General features: G+C 43.2%; 2 protein-coding genes across 2 annotated transcripts in view; both read left to right on the top strand.

Annotated features, from left to right (window-relative positions):
• pnkd (PNKD metallo-beta-lactamase domain containing) overlaps nt 1–8,285 on the top strand; it is a 55,195-nt gene extending 46,910 nt beyond the window's left edge. Inside the window, exons 8-9 of the mRNA XM_059967583.1 lie at nt 1,407–1,522; nt 4,644–8,285. Of these exons, the coding sequence (XP_059823566.1) occupies nt 1,407–1,522; nt 4,644–4,817 (290 nt within the window). The 3' untranslated portion in view covers nt 4,818–8,285. The remainder of the gene's footprint in view (nt 1–1,406; nt 1,523–4,643) is intronic.
• Nucleotides 8,286–11,583: 3,298 nt separating this feature from the next.
• Nucleotides 11,584–24,232, top strand: part of catip (ciliogenesis associated TTC17 interacting protein) — a 61,795-nt gene continuing 49,146 nt past the window's right edge. Inside the window, exon 1 of the mRNA XM_059967581.1 lies at nt 11,584–11,839. The gene's annotated coding sequence lies outside the window, so the exon portion shown is untranslated. The remainder of the gene's footprint in view (nt 11,840–24,232) is intronic.

The following is a 24,232-nucleotide window of genomic DNA, read 5'->3' as shown; positions in this document are numbered from 1 at the left end:
TTCAACACTAGTCTCCTTCAAGGTCCTGGGAATTTATCTACTCTGATTTGCCTCAAGATAGCAAGCACCTCCTCTTCAATCTGTATAGGTTCCATGACCTCACTACCTGTCTGCCATATTTCCATTGACTCCATGCTAGTTTCCTTAGTAAATACAGACGCTAAAAACCCATTTAAGATCTCCCCCATTTCTTTAGGTTCCATACATAGCCGACCATTCTGATCCTCAATTTTATCCCTTAATATCCTTTTGCTTTTAATATTCCTGTAGAAGCTCTTTGGATTACCCTTCACCTTGGCTTGCAAAGCTACCTCATGTCTTCTTTTAGCCCTCCTGATTTCTTTCTTAAGTATTTTTTTTGTTCTTTTTATACTCCTCGAGCACCTTATTTGCTCCCGGTTTCCTATACATGTCAAACATCTCTCTCTTCTTCTTTATCAGAGTTCTAATATCCCTTGAGAACCAAGGTTCCTTATTGTCATTCACTTTGCCTTTAATCCTGACAGGAACATACAAACTCTGCACTCTCAAAATTTCTCCTTTGAAGGCCTCCCACTTATCATTGACATCCTTGCCAGCGAACAACCTGTCCCAATCCACGCTTTTTAGATCCTTTCTCATTTCTTCAAATTTGGTCTTTTTCCAGTTTAGAACCTCAACCCGAGGACCAGATCTATCTTTATCCATGATCAAGTTGAAACTAATGGTGTTATGATCACTGGAGCCAAAGTACTCCCCTACACACACTTCAGTCACCTGTCCTAACTTGTTTCCTAATAGGAAAAGGAAGTAATTACTTTTCCCAGTTTAGAGACGTTTCAACCTCCCATCTCATCTAAACAGCCCTCTAATTTATACCATGTATTTGGTCTTTATAGCGTCCTACCTGATAGCATGGACATTGATTCTTTAACTTACAGTATTTCTCCCCCTCCCCCTTCCCTCTTCAATTACCCATTCTGGCACTCCCCTCATCTCTTCTTTTCTCAGTTGCCTATCACCCTGATGCCCATCCTCCTTCTCTTTCTCTCATGGTCTACTCTCCTTTATCAGATTCCTCCTTCAGCTCCTTACCTTTACTATCTATCACCTCCCATCTTCTCACTTCATTCCCCTCTCCCACCCATATGACTTAATGTATCACCTTCTAGCTTGTACCTCTTTTCCTCCCCCCAGCTTCTTATTTTGATTTACTCCCCCTTCCTTTCCAGTCCTGATGAAGGGTCTCGGCCTGAAACGTTGACTGTTTATTCCCCTGCATTGATGCTGGTTGTCCTGCTGAGTTACTCCAACATTTTGCATGTGTTACTCTGGATTTCCACATCTGCAGAATCTTTTGTGTTTATTGTTGTGTTGTGTTCTTGAGGTGTTGTTTGACATTCATACAGTGTGTGATCTTTCTTCAGGTCATGAATATGCCCAGGATAATCTGATGTTTGCAGCTTCTGTTGAGCCAGACAACCCTGCTATCTTCACGAAGCTTGAGTGGGTTCTACAGCAGAGGCATCAGAATCACTGCACTGTGAGTACCAGTCCCCCTCCTCCTTTACGTCTGACACGATCACTCTATGACTTTCTGGAAGGCCAGTACAGAATCCACATTTGACATGTGTGGATTGTGACACGCAGTCACAAAGGCCACTGCTTCGTGGTCTGTTTTTTGCGCCTCCTCCTGAGAAAACAAAGTGATTAGGAAGTGCTGAATGACTCAAGCACATATTTGATAGAGGTGTACAAGCTGATAAGGGACATCAATCAAGTGGATTGCCAGAGACTTTTCCCAAGGCAGAAGTGGCTAATACCAGGGACATAATTTTAAGGTAATTAGAGGAAAGTATATACAAGGTAAATTGGAGGATGTCAGAGAAGCTCTTTTAAATACACAGTGATTGGTGTGTTTAACATGCTGCCAAGGATGGTGATAGAAACAGAGAGGTTAGGAACATTTAAAACTTTCCTAGATTAGGCATATGGATGATAGAGAAAAGGAGGGCTATGTAGGAGAGAAGGATTAGATTGATCTTGGAATAGTTTGGCACAACATTGTGGGCTGAAGGGCCTGTACTATGCCTTTGTGATCTATGCTTTAGAAGGACGCAGGTTAGCCCAGGTAGATACTGGCTCTATGATCGAACAGTCTGGCTGTTATCACTCCTTTGCCCTTTCAGTTACCCAAACTGCTGCACTTGGACTTAGCAATTGCATCAGCTTCCCTTTATTTGTGCATTCCATACCCTAAGAGATATCCACACATCAGTCACCTATATTCTCAGTCCCTCCCAACGCTAGGAATATTCCCTCCCCCCCCCCCCCCCCGCAACTATACTGTTGATTTTTAATAACCTCTTACTGTCTTCCAAGGACAACAATTGGAATTAGTTTATATTTGTCATGTGTACAGTGGAAAAACAGTCCTTGTACTGTTCATACAGATCAAATATTACACAGTGCATTGAGGTAAAACAAGGTAAAACAATAATGCAGAATGGTATTGCAGTTACAGAGAAAGTGCAGTGTAAGTAGTCAAAGTGTGTGTAGTAAATTGTGAGGTCGGAAGTCCATCTTTTTGTAACATGTAACTATTCCGTATTCTTGTAATAGTAGGGTAGAAGCTGCCCTTGAGCCTGGTGATATATGCTATCAGGCTTTTATATCTGCTGCCCAATGGGAGAGGGAAGAAGAGAAAATGTAGAGGGTGGGTGGGGTCTTTATCTACACTTTTGTTGCATCAGTAAAGTAGCCAACATAATCGGAGTTCATGGAGGGGAGACTGGTTTCCATGATGTGCTGGGCTGTGTCCACAACTTTGCAGTTTCTTGTGATTACAGACAGTCCAGTTGCCACACCAAACTGATGCATTCAGACAGAATGATGCATTGCTAAAAATTGGTGAGGTTCAATAGGGATATACCAAATTCCTTAATCTCCTCTTTTCTGTCTCTCTGCAGAGTTGAAGTCCTTCATTTCTGGAATCATTTCCTTTTGATACACTCTCTAAAATGTTCACATCTTCCACAAAACTGGACACAAAACTCAACTTGTTGCCAAACAGTATTTTATGAAGTTTCAACCCAGTTTTACTCCTGTATTTTGGCTCTCTTTACTGAGCCCAGGATCCTCTTTCAACAAACCGTGCGCAAACTCCAGTTTCTCCATTCTTGTAGTATTGGGCCTCCTAGTTTTTATTGTCTCTTATCTAATACTGTGCTCTTCCTATTAAATTCTTGCTTGTCCATATATCCTTGAAGTTCATGACAATTCTCGAATTGCTGCTGTCTCCTGGTTTGATGTCATCTGCAATCTTAGAAATTGTATCTTGTAGACCCAACAGGTGACCTGGACATTCTGTCTTCTCCCCTTTCTCATCAGGCAGAAGATACAAAAGCTTGAGAGTGAACCACCAGGCTCAAGGATAATTTCTTCCCTACTATTATCAGGCTCTTGACTGAAGCTCTCATGCGCTAAGAAATGAACTTTTAATCTCTATCCAAACTTGCACTTGCACTTTTTGTCCACCTGTGCTGCACATTAACTGTAACTGAAGACTATTCTGCAGGAACACGCACAAAATGCTGGAGGAGCTCAGCAGGTTGGACAGCATCTGTGGAGGGACATGAAATAGTGCACGTTTCAGGCTGAGATTCTTAATCAGGACCATAAATAAAAGGGGCAGAAGCCATATTAAAAGGTTGGGGGGGGGGAGAGAGAGAGAGGAGCATGAACTGGCAGGCAATAGGTGAAAATGGGTTTTTGAGAGGGTGGTATGCAGAGGGGTTGTGGGAGTATGGAGAAGAGAATGATGTAAGAAGCTGGGAGGGGATTGGTGGAAGACGCAAAGGGCTGAAGAAGGAACCAGATAGGAGAGCAGAGAGGATTGTGGAAGAAAGGAAAGGAGGTAGGGAGAAAGGTGTAGGTGATGGGCAATAGTGAGGGGGATGAGGGAAGACAAGGGGAAACAAAAGGGATGTGATGCAGAAGGGGAGTGGTTACCAGAAGTTGGGGAAATCCATGTTAATGCCATTATGGATTGTTGCGGATTACTGTATGACGTGTTGCTCCTCCAATTTGTGTCTGGCCATAGCTGTAGAAGTGTCTGAGAACAGATTTGTCATTGTGGGAATGGGTGGAGGGATTAAAATGATTGGCCTCCCAATTATGGATGTTACCATGTTGGGTCTCTGATTTAGAGGAGGGAGCATTGGATACATTCAACAGCCCTAATGGATTCACTTGTGAAATGTTTGTTTTCCTTTTTACTATCCCTATGTATTTGTATGTGGCATCATCTGTCAAAAACTTCTCACTGTAACTTGGTACCTTGGTTTGTTATACAACAAGCAACAAAAATAAAACAAACCCATTTCACTTGCACTCATAGTGGGTCAGGCAGCATGTTGATAACAGAGTGCAGAATAAAGTGTTACAGAGAAAATGCAGTATAGGTAGACAATAAGATGCAAGGCTATAATGAGTTAAATTGTAAGGTTAAGTGTCCATTCTTATCGTACTAGGGAACTGTTGAATATGTGACGATAATAAACTACAAGGCATTAAGAGAAGCTGGATAGTTGGGTGAAACTTCCACTTCCATCTTAGAGCTGAGTTCAACTCCTGTCCTAAGCTGTCTCTCTTCATCATTGCAGTGCCCGTCAACGATAGGAGAAGAGAAAGAGTACAACCCTTTTCTTCGGACTCATTCCAGCAGCTTGCATGATGCTCTTGGGATCGAGCGGGAACCCAGCGAAGACTCGAAGTCTTTCAGATCCCGGGTCCTGGAAGAGGTCCGAAAGCGTAAAGATATTTTCAATTGTAGATAGCGTTCTGAAATCCAAACCCTGCAGCGGTAGGCCCTGAGTCCCCACCTTTCCCCTCTTCCTCTCTATACAACATGCAGTCAGGCATCTAAGGGTGAGGGAAAAACATTCCAGAAACTTGCATGAAACTTGGAAGCACTCTCACTGCACACTTTTGCACCTGGCATTTGAATAGGGAACTTTTGTAACTAATCATTCCCCCTTAGTGTAAATATTCTCTCAGATCTGTTGTAATGTAAGTACTGATGAGCAGTTTTTAATTGCACCTGTATAGATTTATCTCCTATCAGTTTTTTGATTAGAATTTTTTTCTCAAAAACTGGTGGTGCCTGTATATAAGATCCTGTCCCTTTATTTATAGATTGCAAACATATCTGCCTGAATACATGAGGATTTCCCAAAATATATTATGTATTTGAAGTGTTAACCACAACAAGATCAAATACAGGATGAAATGTGCCAATATTTGTTTGAATTGTCCTTTTCTCTAAACCTGAAGAAAGACAAGTTTTAGCACTAACAAAAGGCAGCAACATGCAAAAGGAGCTCAGCAGGTCAGGATATATCTTTGGAAGGAAATGGACAATCAAGGTTTCAGATCAAATCCCTCCTTCAGTCCTAGTGGTCATGAGGGTTCTCCCTCCCTCACCACCCCTTGTTATTCTGGTTTATGCTCTCTGTTCTTAGTCCTATGAAATATCTCAACCCAAAGCATTGGCTGCCCATCTTCCTTGACTGATGCTGCCCAATCCACAGTTACTCTAGCATTTAGTGTGTTGTTTCAGATATGTGCCATTTGCTGTCTGTCTCATTATCACCGATAAAAGGCAGAATATTTGTTACGATGGCCAGCTGCATCATCAGTTTTCTATTCTCTTATTCCAGCAATGAACTGTTGCTCGTTTGCACTGAATTGGTCTCGAGGTTGACAGCTCTAATTTGTATCCAGCTGATCATCCACGTGCCTATCTAAGATTGTCTTAAATATTCTTTGTGTATCTGCCTCTACCACCACCCTTGGCAGTGCATTCCATGCACCCATCATGTGTAAAAAACTTGCCTCTGACATCCCTCCCCCTTACTTTCCTCCAATCACCTTAACAATCCCTTAGCCATTTCCACCCTGAGAAAGTCTCTGGCTGTTCACTCTATCTATGTTTCTTATCTTGTACACATCTATCAAGTCATCGCTCAACCTCTTTTGCTCCAAAGAGCCCTATCTCACTCAGCCTGCCCTTGTAAGACAATCTCTCTTGTCCAGGCAGCACCCTGCTAGATCTGCTACAATTTCTCTGCAGCTTCCACATCCTTCCTATAATCAGGAGACCAGAACTGAATGCAAAATTCCAAATGTCTGACCAGTTTCTTAGGAATGGTTGATGGGATGACATAAAGAGAGATTTCTGTATTTCTGCATTGCTTCGGAGTGTCAAGTACTTGGTATCTTAAACTGGAATTGGAAGTGTTTGAAGCATGTGCTCTCAGTATCACCCTGTTCTCTTTTTGGTACAGGTTTTTTTTATTCCTGGTATTTCTGGTTTCAAGGTGTTAATGTTGTATGGTTGTTAAACTGAGTACATTTACATGAGCCTACTATTTGGGCAGACAGATTCAAGCAATTGCAGAAGCTTACATCTATAGCAAGAAAAAATAAACTACTGGAGGAACTCAGGAGCTCAAGGCAACATCTGGAGTAAACCAGATAGTCAACATTTCAGATTGAGTACCTGCATCAAGAAACTCCAACTGCACCCTCATAAAAGGGGTTTCAAAAGATAAAGGTGTATAAGGTTCTATATAAATGCAGACTCCAAATACAAGACCACATGGCAATAGGTGCACAATCAGGCCATTTTGCCCATTGAGTATGTTCTACCATTCAGTCATGGCTGATTTGTTGTCTCTTTCAACACCATTCTCCTGTCTACTCCCTGTAACCTTTGATACCCTTACTAATCAAGAACCCATGAGCCTCATTTTTAAATATACCCCAATGATTTGCCTTCCACAGCCATCAGTGGCAATGAATTTCACAGATTTAATACCCTCTGGCTAAAAAATATTCCTCCTTATCTCTGTGCTAAAGGGATGCCTTCTGTTCTGAGGCTGTGCCCTCTGGTCCTAGACTATAGGAAACATCCTCTCCACATCTACTCGATCTAGGCCTATCAATATTTGATAGGTTTAAATGAGATCTCCTTCCACCTACTCTTCCAAACTCCAACTTACACAGGCCTAGAGCCATGAAATGCTCGAGGTTTTATAGCTAAATAATAATAATAATAATAAAATAACAAGAAATAAAAAAAGTGGAGACACTTTGTCAAAACCGGCAGAAGGGTTTTTAAGTTGAAACTTGAACTCTGCTTTTATCTCCATAGATGCTGACTGACCAGCATGTGCTGTTTGCTTCACATTTCCAACATCAGTAGTTGTTTTCATTTTTCTTAAATTACTCAATTATTTAATTTATAAAGTTTTGGCTGCTAATTTTGAGTATAACATTGTGATGTCATTTAAGAGATAGGACATTGGGAACAATTCTCTCACCTTTTGAAATGGTGCCCCCTTTGGTTCTGTTTGAAAAATGCATTTAGCAGCCACTTTATTAGGTACTCATTAATGCAAATATCTAACCAGCCAATCGTGGTGGCAATTCAATGCATAAAAGCACACAAACATAGATCATTCTTCTTCCCCATTCCAATGTTTGGTCTGAACAACTGAGCCTCTTGACTAAGTGATTTTGGCTGTGGAATGTTGGTGCCAGAAGGGGTGGTTTGAGTATCTCAAACTGCTGAACTTCTAGGATTTTCACACAACAGTCACTAGATTTTACAGAGAATGGTGTGGAAAAACATGAAAGCATTCAGTGGGCAGCAGCTCTGTGGGTGAAAACTCACTGTTAATGAGAGAGTTCAATGACCAGTCTGGTTCAAGCTGACAGGAAGGGAAAACTAACTCAAATAATCATGTTACAACAGTAGTGTGCAGAAAAGCATCTCCCAACATGCAATACCTCAAACCTAGAAGTGGATGAGCTGCAGCAGCAGAAGACCACACCAAGTTCCACTCCTGTATATGATAAAGTGGCCACCAAGTGTAGTTAAATGGAGAGCGAATTAGGTCATGTCCCTAAAGGACATCTCTGATTTTTTTTAAAAGAACTAATCATAGATTTTCTGCTACATCCATGGTGTTAATGCATAACATAGTCCTTTGATTTAATGTATATAATAAGTACACCTTGCATTTCCAGAGTACTTCTAATGAGCATGGGGTATTCCAAAATACTTTGCTACCTGCGAACCACTTTTGAGTGACAACTTGTTTGTGTTGTAATGATCCACTACCTAACATATTGACTGACTGTATGATAAAACTGCATGACTGAATTCAGACAGAGCCTCTGGAGCAACGAAACTGTGTTGAAATAGAAAAATAATCCCCTGTAAAATAATTAAATTATGTTTAAACTGTATGAAACTGGAGTTGAGCTTGTATACTTAATTAAATAATGACTGCATGTAGTTTGGAAAAAAAAATCCCCACCCTGGGCAATCTTTTCTTCTGTGCAACAGAACCAGTTGGACAAGTGCAGGGGTAGAAGGTTATGGGTCTAACATGGATCAGTCTGGTTGAAGGGCTTCCTTCTGGCTGAGTGAACTGTGGGAACACAGTCATCAGAAGGATATGAGTAATTCAAGGATCTGACCTGAGGGCAATGAATGTTTATCCTCACTGGTGATGTCCATCTCCCAAAAAATGAAATAAAAATAAATTATGTATTGTCCAAATAAGTCATAAAACAATGAGCTTAGAACCTAGGCTGTTCATTTCCCTTCACAGAAAATAGATCATAAGGCATAGTAGTAGAATTAGGCCATTTGACCCATTGAGTCTGTTCTGTAATTCCATCATGGCTGATTTATTATCCCTCTCAAATCTTTTTCCTGCCTTCTCCCTGTAATATTTGACACCCATACTAATTGAGAATCTGTCAACCTCTGTTTTAAATTTACCCAGTGGCTTGGTTTCCAGAGCTGTCTGTGGCAACAAATTCCACAGATTCACTACCTTCTTGCTGAAGAAATTCCTTCACATCTCTGGTCTAAAGGGATGTCCTTGTATTCTGAGGCTATGCCCTGTGGTCCTGGACTCCCATACTCTACACCCTCTCCATATCCACTCTATCTGGGAAGCCTTTCAATATTTGATAGGTTTCGATAAGAGTACCCTTCATTTTTCTACACTTGTAATTGGTGGGCTTTGACCATTGACAAGCTCAGTTAGGTATCTTGGTTGGTGCAGAGGAGTTTGGCTGAAAGACTTGCTCTCTATGCTGTATATATCTAGTTTAAGTGGAAAATGGTTGAAATACTCAATTGAGCAGCCAGCGCCTGTTGAGAGAGAAACAGTTGATGTTTAAAGTCGATGTTTACTCAAATCATAAGAACATAAGAAATAGGAACAGGAGTAGGCCATCCAGTCCATCGAGCCTGCACCACCATTCAATGAGATCATGGCTGATCTGTCCGTAAACTCAGCTCCATCTACCTGCCTTTTCCCCATAACCCTTAATTCCCTTACTATGTAAAAATTTATCTAACTGTATCTTAAATATATTTAGTGAAGAAGCCTCAACTGCTTACCTGGGCAGAGAATTCCACAGATTCACCATTCTCTGGGAAAAACAGTTCCTCCTCATCTCTGTCCTAGATCTTCTCCCCTGAATCTTGAGGCAATGTCCCCTAGTTCTAGTCTCATTTACCAATGGAAACAACTTTACTACTTCTATCTTAGCTATCCCTTTCAAAATTTTGTATGTTTCTGTAAAATTCCCTCTCATTCTTCTGAATTCCAGAGAGTATAGTCCCAGGTGACTCAATCTCTCCTCATAGGTTAATCCCTTCATCCCTGGAATCAACCTGGTGAACCTCCTCTGTACTGCCTCCAGAGCCAGTATATCCTTCCTCAAGTATGGAGACCATAACTGCGCACAGTACTCCAGGTGCAGCCTCACCAGTACCCTGTAGAGTGGCAGCATGACCTCCCTGCTCTTGAATTCAATTCCTCTAGCAATGAAGGCCAACATTCTGTTTGCGTTTTTAATAACCTGTTGAACCTGCAAGTCAACTTTTTGTGATTCACGAACAAGCACTCACAAGTTCCTCTGCACAACAGTATGCTGCAATCTTTCACTATTTAAATAATAATCTGCTCTTCTATTATTCCTTCCAAGGTGGATGATCTCACATTTACCAATGTTGTATTCCATCTGCCAGACCTTGGCCCACTCACTTAACCTGGCTATATCCCTCTGCAGTCTCTCCACATCCTCTGTACAATTTGCTTTTCCACTCAGTTTAGTGTCATCATCAAATTTTGCTATGCTACACTCAGTCCCCTCTTCCAAATCATCAATGTAAATGGTAAACAGCTGCGGGCCTAGCACCGACCCCTGTGGCACCCCACTCACCATTGACCGCCAACCGGAGAAACCCATATATACCAACTCTCTTGCCTTCTGTTGGTTAACCAATCTACTATCTATGCCAATACACTTTCTCCAACTCCATGCATCTGCATCTTATTTATAAGTCCCTTGTGCAGCACCTTATTGAACGCCTTCTGGAAATCCCAAGTATATGACATCCACCTTCCCCTCTATCCACTGCACTCATTATGTCCTCAAAGAATTCCAGTAAGTTTGTCAAACAAGACCTGCCTTTTCTGAATCCATGCTACGTCTGTCTAATGGAACCACTCCTTTCTAAGTGTTTTACTATTTCTTTCTTAATGACAGCTTCAAGCATTCTGAAATCCTGAAAAGGTGAGAAGCCAACCATACAACTTTAGTGTAAGCAAGTGATTTTGGTTCAAAATCTGCAATTTGAAAAGGGAAGGAGGGATGGGGAGAGAAAAAGTAGAGGAGACCAAGGGAGACTGATGTGAGGAGATTGCTGGGGCTCCAAAAGATTAGTTGTATTTGTCACATGTACATCAAAATATTAGGTTAAATGCATCAACGACCTGCAGCATGAGGCCACAGAGGAAGATTGGTTAGTTATAAAGATGGAGGAAGAGGAAATTTAATTCAAATGGGAGGGGGGGGGGGATATGTACCAAGAGGATACATGAAGATATGTAATGTGCTACAATTAACTGACATAAATACTGTTCTGTGCAATTTGTTGTCTTTTGCACAGTTTCACAGTCTTTATTATCTTAAGTTTTTCATAAATTCTATTTTCCTGTAAATGTTTGCAACAAAATGAATTTCAAGGTAATATATGGTAACATCTACATACTTTGATTAAACAAAATTACTTTGAGGCAGTGGCAAGTGTAGACGGAGCCCATGGTGATGTGCTGAGCTGACTCTACAACGGTAGAGGTTCCTGCGATCACGGGCAGAGTATTTGCCTTACCAAGCCGTGATGCCTCTCAAAAGTCATTGGAGATGTGAAGATCCCACAGGAACAACACACTTGGTAACCTGTTTTGGATGATAGTCTCCATGGTAACCACTTGGCGCAACTACAGTCCTACCTTCCATACAGCAAGATCCTACAAACTGTGTGTGTGTGTGTGTGGGGGGGGGGGGTTCAAGTGTTCATGCCACGTAAGTAGCAAATGTTTTTCAACAGTATTTGTGTTTATTTATGCTACCCTATTCTTCCCACTTATTGTTGAGGTATAGCAGAACCTGTTACCATGGCAACGGCAGGCGGATAGAGGACAGCTTCTGCGAGGCTGGGTGAGGGGTTGTCAGGGTGACGGGGTCCTCCGTGATGCGCGGAGCCGCCACCATGCAGCCGAGGTAGGAGACTGGAGGAGGTGAACGAACTTCGCGGAGGACGCATCGACACATCCCGGAGCATCGATCGGTTTTATCGTCGTTTCAGCTGATACCATACGATTGCCGCCGTGCAGCCACTACTATTTAGTTCGATGGTCATCGCACTAGTGTTTGGTTGCCAGGGGGACTGGATCTGATCGTGCATTGGCTGCCGTCGGTTAAGGTTGGGACCGCCCACTTGTCATGCTTTGATTGGGGGAGAGTGGGATGGTGGGCGGGAATTTTGTAAGCAATCGGCGTCGGGGAATGTCTGATTCGTCTGTCAGTCAGGTAAACTGTTTTCTGATTGGTAAAATTTGGAAAGGGGCCTATTGTACTTGAGGTTGGTATATTCTGTTTAGAACAGAGCGGAGGAAGGCCGTTGTATCCATCAGGAGCGAACCAGCTTGTTCAATTCCCTTCACCTCCTCCCTCCCCTCCTTGAGGCTGGCCTCTGACCCTCACCTATACAATAGGGGCAATTTATAGCGGTCAATCCAGTGCTAACCCACCGAAGAGGAACATCCCGTATTTCGATCCAGTGAAGGGTTTTGACCTGAAACTTCGACAGTCCAATTCCCACCGCAGAAGCACCCCGACCTGTTGATTTCCACATCCTGTTGCTCCAGTTTCCAGCTTCAAGCATAACCACCTCTTCTCCCCACTTCACTGGATAGAATCAGAATTTGAATCAAGTATATTATCACCGACATGTCGTGAAATTTATTGTTTTGTGGCAGCAGTACAATGCAATAGATAAAATATGCTAAAAATTACAATAACAAATTACTGTTATAAATTATCTATATATATAAGTAAACAGTCCAAAAATAATGAGGCCATGGTGAGAGTAAGCGTTCCGCACAGACTAGAAGGGCAGAGATGGCCTGTTTCCATGCTGTAATTGTTATATGGTTATTTTATGTTCATGGACCATCAAGAAAACTGATGGAAGGAAAGAAGCTGTTCTAAAACAGTGAGTGTGTGTTTGCAGGCTCCTTCTGTACCTCCTCCCTGATGGTAGCAATGAGAAGAGGGCATAAACCAAATCCAAATCCAATTCTGACTTTCCATCTTGGTAGTCTAAATTGATTGGAACAAACATTGGTTTTGCCAATTTAAGATATTCTTATCTCCAGAGTTCCCTCCCCCACATCCAATCCACTTCCAGTCTGCCCATTCTTGTCCCTTTCCCATACTCAATCTATAGGCCAGCTATCATCTATTTTTGTCCTTCCTAGTTCCATTTACCTACTGCCCATGCACAGCCACCTGATCCCTTTCTGCATCAGGTTCCATCTGCCCTGCAGCTCTCCCCACACAGTTTCCCATGACTTCTTTTTCAGAGTTCAGCACTGGCAGTTTTTGTGTGCCTGGTTATCTGCTTCCAGCAGCTGTCTCTATCTTCTCCCTCTCCTCCCTCTCCTCCTCCCACCTAGTTCCATGTGAACTTTCCCCTCACCACCTATCACCCACCAGTCCATCTCCCAATCCAAGCACTCCCTTACCTGGCTTGTTCTATCTACACCTCCATGTCTCTCAGAAACTCCTCAGCTGCAAGAGTTGTGGGTCTGCTTGAACACAATAAATACCCATCACTGAAAACTCCCTTTTACTGGATTATTGGAGTCTGAGCGTGCCAAATAGTCGCTCTCCTCGCCTTGACTTGGTGATGCTAAGCTATTAGAGCTAATGCACCACATGACGTCTCTGCTGGGAAATAAATATACCTTGTTTTATTTTTAAAGAACTCTTCATACAGCCAATGCCTGATCAAGTCCACATAGCCCTCACTCATACACCTGTGAAGGGAGCTTGCTAAAATGGCTGATAGTCTACACTCAGCAAGGCAACTATGCATAATTCCTCCTCTTTTTCATTCCTCAATAAGCCCAGCCTGTGAGGCCTCCAACAAGTGAACAAGTGAACTAATGCTGCAAAGCAGACAATGGCAGTTCAGTGTTTTTACCATGCTTGCTTTAGTATGAATGCTAGGAAGTGCCGACCCCTTTGCAGTTTTGACAGTGCCAGTGCATTGGGACATCTGAGGTCTGTGAGCATTGAAGGCTCCAGCTATCAGGGACATCTGCTGTTCACTACGAACACTTTGGGGGATGCTTCCTGTGTGACACAGGTGCTCATGTGAGTGTGCTGCCAACATCGCCTATTGATGAGAAGGCAAAGAGCGACGAAACTTCACTGGATGCTGCCAATGGTAAGAGGGTTAAGACTTATGAAACACTCTACTTCAGTTGGCAACGTTATACACGGGACTTTGCCCTGGCTAGTGGCTAGCCTCTGCTCAGTGCAGATTTCCTGTGTGCCCACAGTTGATCTTACAAACTGCCTTTTGAGTTGCTACCCTGCTCCCTCAGTAAGTTCCCCACAACAATTCTATTTAGCGTATGCACCACCGCATTTGAGTTTATTTGACTGCTGGATGAATTCCCAAACCTCACCAAGCCCATGTTCTCCTCTACAGTCACAAAACATGGGGTTGAGCACCACATTCCCACAACTGGCCACGCACGTAGACCGGACCCTGACAAGTTGGCAACCATTAAGGCTGAGTTTTCCAACATGATCCAACATCGTACTCCGGTTGAATAGACTCTGGACTTTGCTTCTCCCTATGGTCCCTAAGTCCGGCGGTGGTCACCTCCCATGTGGTGATTACCAATACCTTAATGAGGCAACCACCCCCGATCATATCTGGTCCCCCATATCCAAGACTTTTGAACATGTTTACCCGGAAAGATAATATTTTCCAAAGTGAATCTAGTAATGGGCTACAATCAAGTGTAAGTGTACTCGGAGGACATTCCCAGAACAGCTGTGATAACCTCGTTTGGCCTTTTTGAGTTTCCATGCATGCCGTTTGGCCTGAAAAATGCAGCATAGACTTTCCAACAGCTGATGAAGTCTGTATTAAAAGACTTAGATTTTCTTTTTGTTTACCTGGATGACATTTGTGGCCAGCGTATCCAAATCTCAACACGTATCTCATATCCGTACATTTTCCAAGTGCTTGAGCTAACACAAATTGATTATTAACCCTGCTAAATGTTAGTTTGAGTTGTCAACCATTGATTTTCTCAGCCATTGCATCTCTGCAGAATGTGTGAAATCAGTCACATCAAAAGTAGCCACTATTATAGATCTCCCACTGGCCTGCACTACTGAAAATGTAGAACTTTTAGGTATGGTAAATTTCTATCACTGCTTCATTCTGCGAGCTGCTGAACTTATGCATCCCCTGTGTGCTTAAAGGCAAAACCCCTAATTACGTGCTTGACTGGTCAGGGGACATGACCAAGGTATTTGATGATGTTAAAGCTGAATCTGAATAAAACTCGGAAGACCAGCTTCTTATCGTCACCACAGTTTATTGCGCATTCTCCTGCAGTTGTCAAAGGGAAGGCACATAAGCGCTGCCACCATCTGACAAGTGGGACTGACTTAGTCAGGTTACAGCTGTACACTTATACATAGTAAGCCCCATTCATTACTATTGCAAGATGTTATTTGAACTGGTACACCCACCAAGTCTGTTGGTGCACAACTTAGTTACAGATAAGAGAGTCCACTGAATCAAGGTTTAATTACAGATGGATTTGCTGTCCAGTCCTTATCAGTTATTCCTCTTACTAGGCCCTGAGTTAATTACAGATGGATATTCATTCCTGTTCTTATCAGTGAGTCCTCCCCCCTTACTCAAACAAGGGTACAACATATTATTTATCAATTCTCAATGTCTCTCTGCCAATTAAAAGGGAATCCGTATAAGCTGGTTATTTTTCTAACTGCTGAAGACAGAGTTTACTTCAGTTCAAAAATTCCTGTTCAGCCCCAATTATTCTTTTAGCCAGAGGTCACTTAAGTTCAAAATGATTTTTTTGTATCCTCAATGATATCAAATGAGCCCTTTCCAAAGCAACCTGACTGGTGCACCTGCTCCGCAGCACATTACTACTGATGCTGTGGTTGCTGCGCATGAACAGTTGGTCGGAGGCATGTGGCATTTGCTTGCTTTCTTCATCTGGCAGCTTCACCCCCCCAAAAGGAAGTACAGCACTTTTGACCGTGAGCTTCTTGGTCTCTAACTGGCTGTCCGGTATTTTTGGTTTCTTCTAGAGGGAAGTGTTCACAGTGTTCATTGACCATAAACCCCTTGTGCATGCAATGGCCAAAATATCAGACTCTTGGTTTGCTACGCAGCAAACCACCTGGCTTACATATTAGAGTGCACAATTGATATACAACATATCAAAGGGAAAAGCAATGCCGTGGCTGATTGCCTCTCGTGATCAGTCTTTCAGGCCATACACCTAGGGGTTGACTACATCAGCATGGCAGCTGACCAAGTTTGGGGAACCTGGGGTTTCTCTTCTGTGCAACATCTTAACCAGTCGCCTTTGCCCTATAGTGCTCGCAAACTGGAGGCTGAATTTTTTTTTAACTCCATACGTGGTCTCTTGCTTTCAGGCCGGAAGGCATCAGAGAAACTGGTTGCAATAAAGTTTGTGTGGCACAGCCTTAGAAATGATGTGTATGATTGGAGTGCAGCCTGTGGAGGGCCTGTGGGCAAAAATTAACCATCATATGCAGGCACCATTGGCAGCTTTTGAGGTCCCTTAGTGATTGGTTTGACTTAGTAATGTGGACTTTGCTGATCTACTCACCACCCCCCCCCCCCCCACAGTTTCACGCACCTCCTTACCATGGTGGACCGTACCACCAGATAGCCAGAGGTCGTCGCTCCAGCATTAACGACAGCCACAGATGTGGCTTTAACATTCATCAGCACCTGGGTTACTTGGTTTGGTGCCCTGTCTGATATTTCCTCTGAACACGTTCTGCTATTCATGTCAGACATCTGGCTAGGCTGGCCCAGGACATCACCGTTAGGCTACATCACACCATGGCATATCACTCGCAGTCCAATGGTCTTGCTCTGAGGGCTTCCCTGACTGATGAGTATTGGCATGATCATATCCCATGGATCCTGGGGCTTAGAATAGTTCCAAAAGAGGACTTGCATTCTTCCACTGCTGAGTTGGTATACGGGTAGCCGTTACAAGTGCCAGGTGATTTTATTCCTGACGCCACGACCACATGGTCAGCCTCTCAACAATGTTCCGCCCTCTCAGTAAATTCAATTCCTTTGCACCTATTCCTACCTCCTACAGCATTCTTGGGTTCCTGATGACCTACATTCCACCTCGTTTGTTTTTATCTTGTTACGAACCCCGTAACTGGGTCACTTACCAGCAAAGATAGAGACGTCTGTTGAAGTCTGATGATACTATTTTTAACAGTATTTTTTAGTAAAAATACACAAAAATAATATCAATGCAAATATACAGATAATATACGTCGTTAAAACTAAATCTAAAAGTGCGGGTATAATAATAATCAATAAGAAATAAGCTCTATCATTGTCTAGGGGATAATGTATTGTCTGATGGAAATATATAGTTCGTTCAGTTCATACAGGCTGCAGCCGTTGGGGACCACTGTGTTGCAATTGTTGGAGAGAGAGAGAGAGAGAGAGAGATTAGGAGAAAAACTTGCCAGCTTTCCTTTATGATTTCGATCCATCAGGGGTCTCATTGTCGTGGCTGTTCAAGTGTGACCTCTCCTTTAGCTAAACCGTTCTTCCGTGGTGAGCCCGCCACCCAGGCAAGGGAGGACGCACACAAGCTCCCCACCGGCTTTCGCTATAAAACGCTGTCACGGGATTTCTAGCGTTCCTCTTGGTGCGTCTAAAGGGGTGTTCCCCAGACCCCTCTTTTATCCTTACTCATGGGGTCTCAGATGTCAATCAGGTTGGGATGATGCAATCCCTCAACCAGACCACTCTGGTTGTCCCCTGAGTGGTTTCAATGAATAGTACAGTACTCAATACACAATTCCTTCTCCAAAAGACAATAGCAGTAGTCAGTGGTTCCGTTCCGCTGATGTCAGGACACATTCCACCTGGTTGTGTATTCTGCATCTCTCTCCCTCATGATGTGTATCTCTCTCATTTCCTGGGTCTCAGACCCGAAATAATAGCAATCTTGCGATTCTCAAAAAGGAGGGGGTGACTTTGTACCCTTCGGCCCCTCAAAGTTGCTTCACCTTCGTAACAATCTGCTGTGATGCACATCAACATCCCCTTCGCCCTCATACAATGGCCTGTTCCACATTTTGGAAAGGGGAGAAAAAAAAACAGAAAAGAGGGGCAAACCTAAATTTATTTCGGTAGATTGCCTTAAACCAGCCCATTTGGAGGATTCTGTTACCATATCCCTGCCATCACGACATGACCAAGACCGCGTCAACATTCGTTTGGAGTGTTCCTCCACTCAGGAACATAGGGCGAGAGCTAGGTGGCACGTTTTAGCTCTGGACAGGCTCACAATACCTTTCTTAGTGAATTCTGTAGGGGTCTGTGTAGGGTAATGTAACTGGTGGAAACACACTGAATTTACAACCACCGATATTAAGTTCGGGTTCACTGTCAGGTAGGCTGGCCTGACATGATGACATTACTACATAAAGGATTTTACTGCTCTTTGTGTTCCGTTTTTTGGAGTTCAATAAATGAGTTGTTACAATTGTTTTAAAAACATAAATGCCTCACATAGTTTTATATGCGAAAACATTCACATTCACATCGGAAGCCTGGCAGCATTTGCCCAGGCAGACTCCTTGCTGATTTGATTTGACGTAAAGGAAACATTTCACTGTATGTTTTGATAGTTCAATGTATATGTGACATCAAAATAAAGCTAATCTTTAAAGGTCTTTAAACTTTTCATGCTATTAGCGGTGTCACACTCCACCCTTAATAGATGTGGTACTTCCTAGAAAAGAACCTCATGGCAGGAAAGGAGACAGTGTCTCGGCATGTCAGACTTGATTTTACAAATAATTAACTGCATTTGAAGTGCAATTATTCTTGTTAAGTAAGAACCAAGTGTATAAATTGTACACACAAAGCTTCACAATAACAAAAAAAGAACAAGCTGTAGGAGGAATTCATGCTACAGTTTAATCTGTTTTATCAGTGAGCAACAAACAATCTGCTGGAGGAACTCAGCAGCTTGAGCAGCATCAGTGAGAGGAAAGGAAATGAAATTTCAGTTTGACACCCTTCATCATGATGTCAGTAATTTCTTTCCCGCCAAAGATGTTGCTCGATCTGCTGAGTTCCTCCAGCAGATTGTTTGTTGTTCCAGATTCCAGCAGCTACGTTTCTCATGTGTCTCTCTGTTTTATTAGTGACGTTAATTGAGAGGTAAGTGGTGACATATGAGTGTGAGGCCTGACCTTATAGGGGTGTATAAAATCAGGAGGGGCATAGATAGGGTGAATGCAATACTTATATTCCATCTGGGTAGCCTCCAACCTGATGGTATGAACAATGATTTCCTAACATCTGGTAATTTCTCCCCCAACCCTCTGTCTTTTATCATTCCACATTCTGGTTACCCTCTCACCTGTTCATCACCACCCTCTGGTTCCCTTCCTCCTTCCCTTTCTTCCCAGGTCCACTATAGTCTCTGATCAGATTCCTTCTTCTTCAGCACTTTACATCTTCCATCTATCACCTCCCAGCTTCTCACTTCATACCTGCTCTCACCTATCATCTTCCAGCTTGTACTCCTCCCTCTCCCCCTACCTCTTATTCTAGCTTGTGCCCCTTTCTTTCCAGTCCTGATGAAGGGTCTCAGCCCCAAACATTGACTGTTTATTCCCCACCATACATGCTATTTGACCTGCTGAGTTCCTCCAGCATTTTTTGTGTGTTGCTGTTATGAATACAACAGCTTTTATTTTTCAGGGAGAGCAAATCAAAAGCAAAAGGACAATGGTTTAAGGTGAGGGGGGAAAAATAATAGACACCTGATGGACATACAGAGAGTGTGGTGTATTTAACACAAACTGTCAGATAAGTAATTGAGGAAAGTACAATAACAACATTTAAGATACACTTGAACATGTACCGGGGTAGGGCAGTTTTAGAGGGATATGGATCAAGCATGGGCAAATTGGACTAACTCAGATGGAAATTCTGGTTAGCATAGATCAGTTGGACTGAAGAGTCTGTTTGCATTCTATATTACTCTATGAATTACTGGGATAATGGTACAGTCAGCTCATTTGTTACAGTACTGTCCTTGTAGTATTCATGTCAGGGGATCTAATTGAGTAAATAATACCTTAACTTCACATCTTGCTTGAAAGACATCACTGAAGTTATCAATCGGATATTGATTAGTTTGCTTTAAGCATCTGGCTTGAAGGAATGGCTCTTCTTCCCATGCAAACCTGTGGGACTATGTCACATATCTGGTCAGGTGCCAAGGGATTGTTCTGCCCTGCTAACAGAGGTCTCAATGGGTATCTTTAACATCTTTTTGCAACAGTCCATTATCCCTGAAGGCTTCAAGACAGCCACCATCATTCCAGTGCCCAAGACAGCAACAGTAACTGGCCTAAATGATCTCAACAATCATAAAGTGCTTAGAAAAGCTGATAATAGATCATGTAATATCCCACCTTCCAACTACATTGAAGCATTTTCAGTTTGTCTACCACTCAAACCAGTCCACTCATGATACCATAGATTCAGCCGTCCATGCCATCCTGCCTCATATACCAGGAGGTTGTTCATCAACTTCATCTTGGTGTTTAATGATCATCCTTCAGCAGCTGGTGGGTAAACTGTCCTTGTTGAGACACAACACCCCTCTCTGTAACTGAATCTTGGATCTCGATGGAAAGACACTAGTCAGTCTGAGTTGGCAGCATTATTTCAAGCTCATCATGCTGAGCACTAGTGCTCCCCCAGGGCTGTGTGCTCAGCCTGTTGCTGTACACACTGCTGGCTCATGACTGCATTGACTCACGACTCAAACTGCATCATCAAGTTCGCTGATGATATAACAATGGCAAAAATGATGAGTTGGCATACAGAGAGGAGATAGAGAAGTGTGTCAAATGGTCTGAGAACAACTCGAGTCTCACCATGGACAGGACAAAAGAGATGATTGTGGAATTCAGGAAGGCACAGTTCAACCACTCTCCATTGCACATCAATGGCTCTTAACATGGAGAGAGTGAAGAGCACAAAGTTCCTTGGTGTGCACATTATGAATGATCTAACTTGGACACACAACACCTCATTAGTCAAGAAGGCACAGCAGCATCTACACTTTTTGAGGGGATTGAGGTGTGGAAGGCTCCCCACCCCATTCTAACAACTTTCTGTAAGAGTGTCCTGTCATTGTGTAGTATGGAAGCTGCAAGGACTTGGATCTCAAGCCCCTATAGAGGATAATAATAACCACTGAGAGGATACCAGAAAAATCTACAGCACAATACATCCCCTATGGCCCACAAAGCTGTGCTGAACATGTCCTTACCTTAGAACTACCTATGCTTACCCATAGCCCTCTATTTTTCTAAGCTTCACGTACCTATCCAGGAGTCTCTTAAAAGACCCTATTGTTTCCACCTCCACCACCTCCGCTGGCAGCCCATTTCGAGCACTCACCATTTTCCGTGTAAAAAAACTTACCCCTGACATTTCCTCTGTACGTACTTCCAAGTACCTTAAAACTATACCCTCTCATGCTAGCCATTTCAGCCCTGGGAAAAAGCCTCTGATTGTCACATGATCAATGCCTCTCATTATCTTGTACACCTCTATTAGGTCACCTCTCATCCTTTGTCGCTCCAAGGAGAAAAGGCCGAGTTCACTCAACCTATTCTAATAAGGCATGCTCCCCAATCCAAGCAACATCCTTGTAAATCGCCTCTGCACCCTTTCTATGGTTTTCACGTCCTTCCTGTAGTGAGGCCACCAGAACTGAGCACAGTACTCCCAAGTGGGGTCTGACCAGGGTCCTATATAGCTGCAACATTTCCTCTCAGCTCTTGAACTTAATCCCATGGTTGATGAAAGCCAATGCACTGTATGTCTTCTTAACCACAGAGTCAACCTGCATAGCAGCTTTGAGTGTCCTGTGGACTTGGACACCAAGATCCCTCTGATCCTCCACACTGCCAAGAGACTTACCATTAATACTATATTCTGTCATCATGCTTGACCTACCAAAATGAACCACTTCACACTTACCTGGGTTGAACTCCATCTGCTACTTCCCATCCCAATTTTTCATTCTATCAATGTCCCTCTGTAACCTCTGACAGCCCTTCACATTATCCACAACACCCTCAACCTTTGTGTCATCACCCATCCCTCCACTTCCTCATCCAGGTCATTTATAAAATTCACAAAGAGTTGTGGACCCAGAACAGATCCCTGAGGCACACCACTAGTCACTGATCTCCATGCAGAATATGACCCATCTACAACCACTCTTTGCTTTCTGTGGGCAAACCAGTTCTGGATCCACAAAACAATGTCTCCATGGATCCCATGCCTCCTTACTTTCTCAATAAGCCTTGCATGGAGGTTCCTTGCTGAAATCCATATTTACTACATCTTCTGCTCTACCTTCATCAATGTGTTTAGTCACATCCTCAAAAAATTCAATCAGGCTTGTAAGGCACGGCCTACCTTTCACAAAGCTATGCTGACTATTCCTGATCGTATTATGCCTCTCCAAATGTTCATAAATCCTGCCGCTCAGGATCTTCTCCATCAACTTACCAACCACTGAAGTAAGACTCACTGGTCCATAATTTCCTGAGCTATCTCTACTCCCTTTCTTGAATAAGGGAACAACATCTGCAACCCTCCAATCCTCCGAACCTCTCCTGTCCTTATTGATGATGCAAAGATCATCGCCAGAGCCTCAACAATCTCCACCTTTGCTTCCCACAGTAGTCTGGGGTACATTCTGTCCAGTCCCAGTGACTTATCCAACTTGATGCTTTCCAAAAGCTCCAGCACATCCTCTTCCTTAATATCTACATGCTCAAACTTTTCATTCTGCTGTAAGTCATCCCTACAATCACCAAGATCCTTTTCTGTAGTGAAAACTGAAGCAAAGTATTCATTAAGTACCTCTGCTATCTCCTCCGGTTCCTGACACCTGATCAGGTTCATTTCCCAATACCAGATCAAGTACAGCCTCTCCTCTTGTAGGCTTATCTACATATTGTGTCAAGACACCTTCCTGAACACACCTAACAAACCACCCCATCTAAGCCCCTCATTCTAGGGAAATGCCAATGAATAGTTGGGAAATTAAAATCTGCCACCACAACAACCCTGTTACTAGTACAGCTTTGCAGAATCTGTCTCCCTATCTACTCCTCAATGTCCCTGTTCCTATTGGGTAGTCTATAAAAAACACGCAGTAGAGTTATTGACCCCTTCCCATTCCTAACTTCCACCCACAGAGACTCCATAAACAACTCCTCCATGACATCTTCCTTTTCTGCAGCCATAACACTATCTCTGATCAACAGTGCCATGCCCCCACCTCCCTTGCCTCCCTCCTTGTCCTTTTTGAAACATCTGAAGCCTGGCACTTGAAATAGCCATTCCTGCCCCTGCATCCAAGTCTCTGTAATGACCATAACATCATAGCTCCAAGTGCTGATCCACGCTCTTAAGCTCATCTGCTTTGCTCATAATACATACTCCTTGCATTAAAATAGACACATCTCAGACAATCGGTCTGAGCACATCCCTTTTCTATCACCTGCCTTTCCTCCCTTTCTCACTGTCTCCAAGCTTTCTCTATTTGTGAGTCAACCTCCCTTTCCTCTGTCACTTCAGTTCAGTTCCCAACCCCCCAGTAATTCTAGTTTAAACTCTCCCCAATAGCCTTAGCAAACCTCCCCACCAGGATATTGGTCACCCTGGGATTCAAGTGCAACATGTCCTTCTTGTACAGGTCCCACCTGCCCCAAAAGAGGTCCAGAAATCTGAATCCTTGCTCTCTGCTCCTATCCCTCAGCCACGCATTTATCCTCCACCTCATTCTATTCCTGTACTCACTGTCACGTGGCACAGGCAGTAATCCCACCTTTGAGGTCCTGCTTCTCAACTTCCCTCCTAACTCCCTGTAGTCTGTTTTCAGGACCTCCTCCCTTTTCCTATCTATGTCATTGGTACCAATTTGTAGCACGACATCTGGCTGTTCTCCTTCCCACCTCAAGATATTGTGGACGCGATCAGAAATATCTTGGACCCTGGCACTGGGAAGCAAAATACCATCTGTGTTTCTTTACTGCTTCCACAGAATCGCCTGTCTGACCTCCTAACTATAGAGTCTTCTATCACTGCTGCCATTCTCTTCCTTTCCCTATCCTTCTGAGCCACAGGGTCAAACTCTGTGCCAGAGGCGCAACCACTATTGCTTCCTCCAGGTATGCCATCTTCCCCAACAGTACTCAAACAGGAGTACTTATTGTTAAGGGGGACAGCCACTGGGGTACTCTCTAGCATCTGCCTCTAGCTCTTCCCTCTCCTGACTTACCTGGCTCCCCAGGCCCCGGAGTGACTACCTGCCTATAGCTCCTCTCTATCACCTCCTCACTCTCCCTGACCAGACGAAGGTCATCGAGCTGCATCTCCAGTTCCCTAATCCCTAAGGAGTTGCAGCTT

The sequence above is a fragment of the Hypanus sabinus genome, chromosome 4 (assembly GCF_030144855.1).
Source record: "Hypanus sabinus isolate sHypSab1 chromosome 4, sHypSab1.hap1, whole genome shotgun sequence".
Lineage (NCBI taxonomy): Eukaryota > Metazoa > Chordata > Chondrichthyes > Myliobatiformes > Dasyatidae > Hypanus > Hypanus sabinus.
This window is presented reverse-complemented; position numbering and strand designations above follow the sequence as displayed.